The sequence below is a fragment of the Falco cherrug genome, chromosome W, assembly GCF_023634085.1.
Source record: "Falco cherrug isolate bFalChe1 chromosome W, bFalChe1.pri, whole genome shotgun sequence".
NCBI classification, from domain to species: Eukaryota; Metazoa; Chordata; class Aves; order Falconiformes; family Falconidae; genus Falco; species Falco cherrug.
Window position 1 is genome coordinate 8,325,798 of NC_073719.1, and position 11,771 is coordinate 8,337,568.

At 36.5% G+C, this 11,771-nt stretch overlaps 1 protein-coding gene across 4 annotated transcripts in view; it reads left to right on the forward strand.

Moving 5' to 3' along the window:
- LOC129734581 (secretory carrier-associated membrane protein 1-like) overlaps nucleotides 1–11,554 on the forward strand; it is a 71,696-nt gene extending 60,142 nt beyond the window's left edge. For all 4 annotated transcript variants that reach the window (XM_055698209.1, XM_055698211.1, XM_055698213.1 and 1 more), the window contains 2 exons: nucleotides 6,113–6,230; nucleotides 8,016–11,554. In XM_055698209.1, the coding sequence (XP_055554184.1) occupies nucleotides 6,113–6,230; nucleotides 8,016–8,174 (277 nt within the window). In that variant the 3' untranslated portion in view covers nucleotides 8,175–11,554. The remainder of the gene's footprint in view (nucleotides 1–6,112; nucleotides 6,231–8,015) is intronic.
- Nucleotides 11,555–11,771: the final 217 nt, after the last annotated feature.

Sequence of the window (11,771 nt, forward strand, 5' to 3'; positions counted from 1 at the left end):
CTAACAACTTTTGCAAATTCTTTTGCAACTACAAAAAAAATCATTATGCCTTATGATCAGTCTTTGACAGCACCAAACAAAACATTGAAGTAATACACATATTATTCCTAAAACTATTACAATAAGTATTATAATAAAAGCATGCTTTAACCATTCCAAATTAGGTAACCACGAAGTCAGTTTGTTCCATATAGTTTCAAAACTTCATGAGAAATTGTCTTTAGTAATGTCATGCAGGATCTGCACCTTGTTCCATATCTTATGGATGTCTGTTTAATCATTCCATCCATCAGATTGCGAACAAGTATTTTGCCCTGGGTTTCCAGGACATGTTCCTCCTGTCTTGTTTGAGCTTTCCAATGACAGTTATTATCACTTTTCATAACTACTTGTGGTGGTTAGGTTTAATATTTGTAAATCAAATCTGGGACCCAACTCATATGTTTTATTATCAAATAGGCAATATCCTATACCATCATTTGGCTTTTTCAAAAGTCTGGCCAGGTAGGCCATTTGCCATCAAGATAATTCCAGTTTTGAGAGGCCACCCCATACAGGGGTGTTATCAAGCCGCCTTTAGGAAGAGAGGTACATATCCAGCATTCCTTAGCTTTCGTAGCATTAACAATTATTTGCAATGTTTGAAGACGGGTATTGTTTACCCATGTTTCAGTTTCTAAAATCTCTACAACAGTTATAATTAAGATCAGAATAACTCTACACAAATATCCCTGATCCTTTTGACAATCCATTGTGTTTCTAGAAGTTATTAAAATTAAAGAAATTATTGCTATTACAGAAATTATTACTATTACAGTTATGATCTAATAAATCATAGTATCATGGGTCCTGCTGAGGTGACGGCCCATGATTTCTCAGGAGCTTTCTTTATCCGAGAATAGTGAATCCAGGCTGGTTGTTCTCTTATCTTGACCACGGTGAAGGTCGTCAGCAGCACCTGATAGGGTCCTTCCCACTTTTCTTCCAAAGGTTTCCCTGATAAAGTCTTTATATACACATAGTCACCAGGTTTAAAGGAGTGAATTGGTTGATCTAACCCCCTGGCCCTTGTTCCCAATATTTGTTTATTTATAACCTTTAATTGTCCCTGGAAGGCCTTCACATATTCACACAAATATCCCTCTCCCAGCTGTCTTAGATCTTCTCCAGCAAATTGTAACTGGTACAGTCTCCCGTATAATATTTCGAAAGGGTTTAAATTTTCCTTTGTTCTTGGCTTAGTTCGGATTCTTAATAATGCTAAAGGGAGAGATTGTGGCCAAGTTAGATTTGTTTCTTGCCCTATTTTTGCTATTTGTTGTTTAATTAAATGGTTCATTTTTTCCACTTGCCCACTTACTTGAGGTCTGTAAGGAGTATGTAATTACCAATCTATTCCTAATACTGTGCTCACTTGTATTATTTTGGCGCAAAAGTGTGAGCCTCTATCAGAAGAGATTGTTGCTGGTACCCCAAAACAGGGAATAATCTCATTCAACAATCCCTTCGTTACCTCTCTTGTTTTATTTGTTCGTCAAGGAAAAGCTTCTGGCCAACCTGAAAATGTATCAGTCATAACTAATAAATATCGGTACCCCCCCCCTTTTCTTGGGAGTTCGGAAAAATCAACTTGCCACTGTTGTCCTGGATAATTCCCTCTACTAATGTTCCCTAGTTTTATTCTATTTGCTACATTGGGATTATTATGTAAACACACTTCGCATTGCTGAGTCACCTGCTTTATTACAGTATATAAGTTTGCCCTATCAATTTCTGATTTAGACTTTTATATAACGTATCAGCTCCCCAATGAGTCTTTTTATGTTCTGTTAGGGCTGTGGTCCATATTAAATTGGATGGTACCTCTATACGGCCATCTGTCAAATAAGCCCACTTATTTAATTTTATTTTGCCATTCATGTCCTGAATTAGCTTTAGGCTTTCTTTAGAATAGTTTGGCTCCTGATCTGTACTTACAGTTTGGATTTTACCGTCTGGTATTAAGGATAATTCCTCCTTTCCCACCTCCTCTGCTACTCGTCTGGCCTCATGGTCAGCCAGGCGGTTTCCAATTTCTAAATCAGTGCCTCAATGGGCCATATTATGTTCTTCCTTCCTGGATGACCCTCTTATAACAGAGGGGGCCATTCCTCACATCAAGGTCTGGCATGGCATATGTTCCCACTGCTCAAAGCCTACTGGGTTGCAGCCAACAGTGGAGCTCAAGATTCTTCTCGGTGGCAAACACAGAGGCCAACCCAGTCTTGCCCTTGACTATGGTAGGAGGCACCTGACCAACCTTATTCCTTGTACTTCGTTGTCAATGCAGAGTTTCATCTGCACATCCCATAACAAGTCACTGTCATGGCAAAACACACAGATTTACATTAGTAGAACTACTACAGAGTGTATTTTATTTTAATTTTCATGCCATATCCCCCACAGCCCTGCTGACCAAGGGATATTGTTTTACCTGAACTAGGCAGGCCTCCCGCTTATCATTTTTACTGTAGCAGGTAAAGCATTTTTTGCCTTACCTGGAATTTATTCCCAGATATACCTGGTTATAGATTTCTTTTACTTCAGGGAGGTCTCTTTTTCCACTTTTCTGTTGAATTAAAGATAAGCTCAAGATTTCCATTAATTGAACATCTTTAACTTTTAGTTTCATTTCTCCTTCTTTAAACGTCTAGATGTTCTAATAAATCTCATCCCAACAAAGATTTTGGTGAATTTGGCATTCTTATTTGTTTTCTTAGTTTGTACTTTAAAGGTTTCAGGATGTTTTCCTGGTGGCCGGCAGCTCCCACAACCGTAACAAATTCTTTTCACTGAAGTTTAACACCAAATAAGTTGGTTTTGTATTCACTAAAAATTTCACCTCATTTTTTCTAGTCCCTAGTTCACCAGAACCCCTTGCTGGTTCTTTAGTTTAGGGCAATCTCGTTTCCAGTGTCCCCTTTCCCTACAATATGCACAGTGATCCGATCCCATAGGAGAGGGGTTCACTCTTTCACTTCTGCCTGACATTCCTAATTTCCCCATCAAAGATTCACCTTTATTCTCCTCAGACCCATTGCCTGCCCTAAAGGGGCCGTTACCGGTCCTGTTCTACTGCAAATGCTGCAGCACTTGGGGTAACATTTTCAGGTCCTTCTGCTCAATTGTCAGCAACAGCAACCCCCTCCTCCTAACCATCAGAAGGATTCGGGGCAGGAGATGCTCCTCCTGCTCTGCAGGTTACACAAGCCTGCCTCTGCAACAGCACTTCTACTTTAACTCTTTCTTACCCTGAATGCAAATCTGCTACTTGTTGCTTTAAGCCTGTGTTCTTACATATCATGCCTTCGCAGGCAAACAGCAAACAGCCTGCCATGTGCCCAGCATGACTCAGTTGCACCTTCAAGTGGGTACGGGGATTTGTAGAAAATCACCCCAATATGTTAACACTTTCACAGGGTCTTTGACTCTCCACCCCCTGCTTCATGTCTTACATACATTAGTACAATTTTTTGTCTTACAACATGTTTCATTCTGGTTGCTCCACAGAAGGAACCACAACCTGAGCTCTCTCTCTTTTTTTTTTTAGTTTACACAAAAATTTCAACAAGAACATCTTTCTAGTTTAGGTCTCCGTTTTTCCCTATCCTTTTCTAGAGCCGTAATCAAAGATCAGGTGATGTTAATCCCACACTCCTTCTGTCACACAAACATATCTGCACACATTACTTCATCCCATTTTTACTCTCATCTCAAGAATAACAGTTAATGTAATAAAACATTATAATTCAGTGTCCCATTTAAGGGCCATTTCTCTCCCTCCCCTAACTTATACAGGGGCCACCACTGATTGCAGTACTTAACCAAAGTCCTCTTATTCACACTTCCTCCAGGTTGCCCTCCTATTTCCTTCCAGTGACTTAGAACACATCCCAACGGACTCTTTATTACTATTCCACCACTTTGTTTTCCCCCCATATTATCTCAATCACTATCCCAGCCACAGACCACTCTAATTTCACTTACAGCTCTCTCTTATCCCAAGGCATCCAAACCTTACAGTTAGGGCATTCAATTTCTTGTCCCCACCATACATAAAATAATTCTTTACACCATATACACTTTAAAACATATAGAGGTTCACATTCACCCCTCGGATGTTCAAGACAATAACCACATACCAACATTTATAATATACTTAATAAAGAAATGTTCTCACATTTCCAGCATAAATGAGTATAACAATTATTATTAGTAACCTTATAATTATTAATCCTGTATTATCAAACTTTTTTTTTTTTTTTTTTTAGGCTCCCGACCAAAACAGAATCAGAGTTCCGATATTTTCTTAATATCAGAACAGGTACCAGAACAGAATCAGATGTATACCTGTGGTGCTAGCTGCCCGGTATACGCCATCCTGCATAAGCATCCAATGATCTTACACCTTACGGACAGCTTTACAGATGGACTGGTCCCAGATCAGAATCCGAAACAGTACTGTTTAAAATATAATATTTATAGAATATTTACAATTAATATAATAATTGAATAAAGATAGTACCTTCGCTCCGTAAGATGCAGTCTTTGTCTGCTCCTGCGGTGATCCAGATGAGATGAGGAGCCCCTCCGGAAAAATCCCCGGGGGTACCCTAGGGAGTCCCCGCTCTCAATGGGTCCCGCAGCCGAGCCGAGCAGGTCCCATCTGGGTCGCCAAATTGATTTAAAGAATCAGTCAGCAATATGCAGGCGAGCGGAGGTTATCTTTATTCGGCAGCGCTGGGTGCATGGGGGATCGCTCCACCAAAGTCATGCACCCCGAGGGGACTTTTCAGTCCCCCCTTTATACAAGCTACTCACACCTATTCATTAGTTTTCCAGGAAATCGTTTACATATTCATTACAATTCTGATAATTCATTTACATATCCCGCGCCTGTGCAATGTCCTTGAGGAATTGTCTCTACACAGACTCTATTCCTTAGCGGCCATATTTAAAGTCTTCATCTTCGCCACGTTGCATGTACAACAGAAATCTAAGACAAAACGTCCCTTCTAAAGATAACCAACCCAAGGACTTAGCAGTCTGTGCATCTGTCATGTGGCAATAAGGGTCCTTGGACATTTCCTGACTTTTAATTAAACATAGGTGCGTCATCCTTTAGATAAGTGATACAGCATTAACTATTCAATTGACATGAACAAAGTAAAACAGTAATTTTAGAGGGCCAACTCTCCATGTGGAGTGTGCTTTTAAAGATACTTGGGGAAGGGGTATGAAAAGTAGCCAGATCATTAGAAGATGCTAATTACAGTTTTGATTTTTGAGTTCTCTGGTAGAGTCCAGTTGGACATAGGGGATATCAAAGCAATTTGAAACAAGTAGAGGAAAGTTTTACAGTTGTTTGGGCTTACAGAAATGTTTTGCTCTTTTTGGTGAAATAATCTTTTCTGTCTTAATGTTTTATTTTTCTTAAGACAACCTGCTTTTTGTGGCTTCGAGTTTGATATTGTACTTTTATATTGGTGCTTCAATTTTGAAGAATGGGGAAATATTTGAAGTAGATAGTGATATAGCAGTCTTTTCTCTTAATTAATCTGGCACTATCTACTTTAAAAAATATTATATTAACCCCAATTGAGAAAGCATCACTGTGTGGATACTACTAAATGAGTTTTCCCACATAGAAACTCTGTGTGGCATGTTTTTGTTTCATTTTTGAATTAGGGACGTTTTATCTTCCATGAAGAGAAAATGTAAATAAACATGTAGTTCTAAATTATTTTGAAATGACAGTATGACCAAAAAAACCCAAAAGGTTGATGAGCAACTCTCTAATGTCTCTCTTAATTTCTTCACAACTCTCTTCAAGGCTAATCATCTTTGCTAAAATTTTCCTTATAGTTTCACTGCATGCATTGAGAAAATGACAACTAAGCTGTGCAAGTTTATTATAGAACAGAAATATGCTCATGTATAATTTCCATGACTTTTTCTTCAAAAATATTCAGCTGATCAAAACCAGGAGGTTATAAAACTTCCCTTGATGATACCTGTGGTTGAATAGTTCATGTACTGTGCTAGTAAAATTTGTCTTTTATTTTTCCTTCAGTGGGTGGATTTCATCTCTTACTGGTCTTAATAAGAGTATCCCTGTTGGCATTATGATGATAATCATAGCTGCACTTTTCACAGCATCTGCTGTTATTTCATTAGTTATGTTTAAAAAGGTAAGTTACTTATTATTCCCCTCTTGTTTCCGATGTTTGATGTGGATTTCGCTTTCCTGCTTGAGAGGTACTCTCTCACAAAGTAATGGGGATTAAATGATATTCTTGGGGGTGTACCTTACCTTTTAACAACTATGCTTCTATAGTACTTTTTTGCCTATACTGTCATGGAGTTATGAAATGCTGTTTTTACAGTGCACTTATTTCTGCAAACTAAAATGGGAAAGGATAGCTTTGAATAAGAGAAGCTGGGAGGTAAGGCCACAATGAAAGGGTATGTGAATGCACTGCACACTAAAGTAGGACCTGTAGATGCCAGGTTGCAATTTTCAAATCTGTGGTGATTCATCAGGCTGAGTGAATTGTGATTCAAATAATTGCTAAGTTTCAGCTCTTATCAAAATCATTCCCATTAAAATCAGTAGAAGAGGGAGATGCCTGGCACCTCAGAAAAGGTTTTTTATTTCTCTGCTTATTGTAACATTTTGCTGTCAGTTAATGATTGCATAGCATAAAAGCTCAAAGATGCTTTTCTCCCTTGGTTTCTTTTTGTGGATTCCATCCTAAGTTTAGATACTAATGTGCTAGTAAGTTTTTTATGTTGTTTCAATCAAATGTAACTGAGAAATCTCCTGATGATGTGCTGGCAATTCTAATAATTCAACCTCAGTTAGAGTTATGCTTAAAGGTTTTCACATACCCAAACTCTTCTGGCCTAGTTACAGTAAGTTAGAAATTTTAAGAATAGCCTGGAGATGTCCCTTCTTGTTTTCTGCATAAATACTCAGGTATGGGAGAAAGAAATAAACAATAAAAATGTATGGTGAGCATTTTTTTATGCTCTACCACATTCATCTGGATTCTTTTCAAAAAACATGCATACTCAGATATGACCTGGTATATCTTTGTGTATGAGAAACAGTCACATTTATAACAAAAAAGTTACAGCATGCATTTTCCTTCTACACTTGAATGAAAATGTCTTCGTAATATTATTTGACAACTTTATTATGACTTCACTGAATATGAATCAGAAATAGAATTTCAGTTTTAATACTCAGGTACTTGGAAGTTACTCAGGATTTGTTTTTTTGTTGTACTAGAGATTATAAGTCATATTGTTTAATACCTTTGCTTATTATGCAGAGCAACTGGTCATCACACTAGTGGATATTTATCTGCATTATTGGGACATTTTATACTTTTTAATGTTCACTCATAGCTTAGCTTAATAGGTTCTTATAACCATGTCAATCAGAGAAATTAAGATGTTTCTAAAAAATTGATGTTGAAAAAAGTTCAGCATGTTATTGACACAGTAGATTAAAAAGTACTTTTTTTGGTTTTGTTTCCTGCTGTTTGTTTTAACATGCACACTTACAAACTCTTTTAATGAGTATACCAAGTTGTATACAAATTGAGAAAGAAGGTGCTTTTACAGGCTATGGGTCCTGTATTATGCTAAGGATGCAGTCTCTTTGTGTATTTAAATATGTTATTTCAGAGAGTAGATACCACATACATTTTAGTGAAGACTTACAAGACCTCCTTAATTTGTAAAAAGTTACAAGTATCCCTACAGTCAAACTGTGCATGCACAGCAGTGCAATCAAAAGTTGTAGGATTTGGGGGGGAAAAAAGTCTATTTACTCATTTCCAGATCCTCCCAAACATATGAGCAAACCAGATTTCTCCACCACAGAGCTCTGCTTCGTGTTTGAGACTGAGATTACCAAGAAATGGAAGGCTCAGCACACTTTTTTCACTGCTTTTCTATCTCCCTAGGTGCATGGTCTCTACCGCACAACTGGTGCTAGTTTTGAGAAAGCACAGCAGGAGTTTGCAACAGGAGTGATGTCCAACAAAACTGTACAAACTACTGCATCCAACACCACATCAACAGCAGCAACCATTGCAGCTCAGAATGTGTTCAAGAGTAACTGAATGTAGAGAAATATGAAAAGTCATGATGGTTCTCTTCGATTGTACTTTATTTTCCAGTCACTTATATTCTCTAAAAACATAGATCAAAATACACACAGCATGTTTGTCTTTTCTGCAGCTGTGCATGGGTAAAATGGGAACTGTTTATTTTATTATAAATTTATTTATATTAAAAAGACAACCATTCTTTGCCCGTCTTGAAAATGTTGCATTTCAGAATATAAAGCCTTTCATATTTTATGGAGGATAAATAATTTCAACAATTGGCCTAAGGATGAATTATCATGTATAACAATCAAATAAATATATTAAGAATTTGGGGGTTTCCTTAGTGGTTCACTGGTATTTTTTTTAACTTCAGGAAAGCACTTTGGATCAATTTTTTCTTCTTTGTAAGAACTGTTTTCCCTATTTCTACTATAAGAAGTGGAATAGACTGAGAGATATAGAAAGTTAGATTTGTCTATTGCTTTTGCAATTTCAGCAGCTGCTGGAGAACAAATACAAGTAGATATTATAAATTATTTTCTTGGGTTTTTTTAAGATAAGGCTTTTGATATAAACCTGTAAGTTTGCATGAATACTGTTATCTGATCTTTTTTAAATAATGTTTTGGTCCAGGATTTACCTGCACCACTTTATAATTATAGTGTTTGTTTGTATCTATTTCCATGGAGTATTCTTTACCTGTGAGAAATTACTATGGTGCAGAAACATTCCTTGTAATAGAATGTGTAATACAGTGTACAGTTTAAGGATGTTAATTGATGGTTTCAATCACAGAAATAAATTATTATATACTTGCTATTTTTAATTTCAATATTCATGTGTTGTGGTAATAATTTTGCTGGAAAAGAAACAACCCTTTGGAACACTAGTTTCATGCCCCCCTTCCCTCTTACATGCAGTGGTATTTTTGTTGTGTTTGGGATTTTTAAAATATTTTTTTAGTGTAGATTTGTTTAACAGTGGTACTAAATCTCTAGCCTTGTCAGCCACTGTGTTTACTTGTCCAAAAATCTAAATATACAGTATTTAATTTTCTACCAGGAATATTGTCTAAAATCAAGCTTTTTAAGCAATGACGCTTAACAGATATATGATTTCATTTTAACGTAATTCAGCCATCTCTGTGATTTGAACTGGGGAAAAAAGCTTTTAAACTTTTTTGAATTAGAAAAGTGAGAAATCTTCATCTTTCACAAAGTTAAATTTTAACTTATTGAACTGAAGGCCTAAGAGGTTAAATTGGTGTTGTGGAACTGAACAATCCATAATGGTATATGCCATCAAAATACCCTAAAATTTAACCAGGTCTTACTATAAAGTGATGTTTCTCTTCTTTGAAGGTTATTTGATATTCTTGGATTGCCTCATGAGTCTTCTGCACAATACTTAGGGTTTTTTTTAAAACTATTTTAGAAAATTAAAACAGGAAGGGATCACATCCCACAACCGGTATAAGTATACACTGTAGCTGAAATGAATTCAGCTCTTAAGGTGAATTACCTTTAGTAAGACTGAGCATAAAACTCTGAGGCCCCTCCATATTCTGAATGTGGACAGATTTTCATAATTAATTCTTTTTCACTACAGTCTATTCTTAATAACATAAGAGCATTACAAAAAAATAAAACCCTTAGCTTAATCCCTGAATCAGTATTGTACTGTTAGCATGAAGTCCCTATTAGTGTCCTTTCTTTTACCAATTTCTTTAAATCCAACTTGAATTTGGATAAATGTAGTAGTTTCATCTATGCTGAAGTTTGTATTAATAAATATACTTGCTTCTAAATATTCTTTGCATCATGAAGTTAAAAGTAATTTAAATATTCTCTGTAATAGGGGGTCTAAAATTCTATACTAGTGGACATGCTATCATTTAACTTAAATTTGTGTGGAATGTTATTAAAAGCTTTCCAGACAAAAGTCACCATTTTCTGTTGAGATCAGGCATCACACTTCTACCAGGTGTATATCAAGATTGTTCTTTTCATAATTTTTTTCATTAACTTGAGAGTTGTATCTAGGCACTCTTCTATGGATTACTTTTAAATCTAAATTTAAGCAATTCTCTTGGATATCTCTTGGATATGAATCCTAGGGACATCGTTCTTGCAATTTAATTTAAGTTTTAAGATTGCATAATAACATACATTACCATAATATATACTGGAAAAAATATTAGGAATAAAACTTGAATTTGGCAAGTAGATTTCTTTTTTTTTCCCCAAAATGATTAACTGCTCTTTGAGAAAACATATTTAATGTTCTGTGTATAGGGACTGTTGATTTGTAATGACATGGGTTGAATGTACACATTTAAACCTCCTAAATGAAACTGAAGATTCAGTTATACATGAATTGTTAAAATCAGAAACCTCTGATACTTTGCAGCCCAAAAGGGAGGGAGAAGTTTGAGTTTAGCTTTGACAACAGAAGGTTGATGATATTTGTTAAAATATTTTGTACCCGACTAAAACTAGATTTTGCAGTCTTATTTATCAGAGTATGGCATGCACTTAAGCTTTAATTTTTTAGTATTGTGGCAAATTGAGTACATAGTATGAAGTTTAAACACTGGAATGTCTGTAGTCATTGATCTGTAATGTAGGATATGTTTTTATTTATCTGGGGGATGTTTGTATATTTTGTAAATTGCTAACAATGCTCTGCCATCCTGGTGAATGTCATGGTTCCCTACAAATGCACTTCTTCTGTCCCTCTGTTTCATGTCTGAGTAAATCAGAAGTTTTGTGTATTTATTGTATTAACACAGTGTCATAGAATTAAAAAAAAACTTTTTTCCTGGATGTTTGCTCTGAACAGTTTTGAAGAATATAGGGATTTTTCTTTTAAAGGTCAGGGTAACACATGGCGGCTTGATCTATGTAAAAGTCTGTCCTGTTTTCAGCTGGGATAGAGTTAATTTTCTTCTTAGTAGCTAATACAGTGCTGTGTTTTGGATTTGGTGTGAGAACAGTGTTTATAGGACACTGATGGTTTTAGTTGTTGATGGGTGATGTTTATACTAAGTCAAGGGCTTTTCGGTTTCTTGGGCCCTGCCAGCCAGAGGGCTGGAGAGGCACAGGAAATTGGGAGGGGACACAGCCAGGACAGGTGACCCAAACTAGCCAAAGGGATATTCCATACCATATGACGTCATGCTGAGTATATAAACTGGGGGAAGAAGAAGGAAGGGGCGACATCTGGCATTATGGCATTTGTGGTCCCGAGCAATCATTATGCGTGATGGAGCCCTGCTTTCCTGGGGATGGCTGAACACCTGCGTGCCCATTGGAAGTGGTGAATGAATTCCTTGGTTTGCTTTGCTTGTGTGTGCAGCTTTTGTTTTACCTATTAAATTATTCTTATCTCAACCCTCAAGTTTTGCATTCCTTTCCAATTCTTCTCCCCATTCCTCTGGGTGAGGGGAAGTGAGTGAGCAGCTGCGTGGTACTTGGTTGCCATCTGGGGTTAAACCACAACAAAGTCTCATTTGTTTTTTTTAATTCTGTATATAAATGCTGTAATTCTGCTGAAATGGGGAAACAAAATCTTCGCTATCAAAATAATACATCAGGGTAACGAAAATTA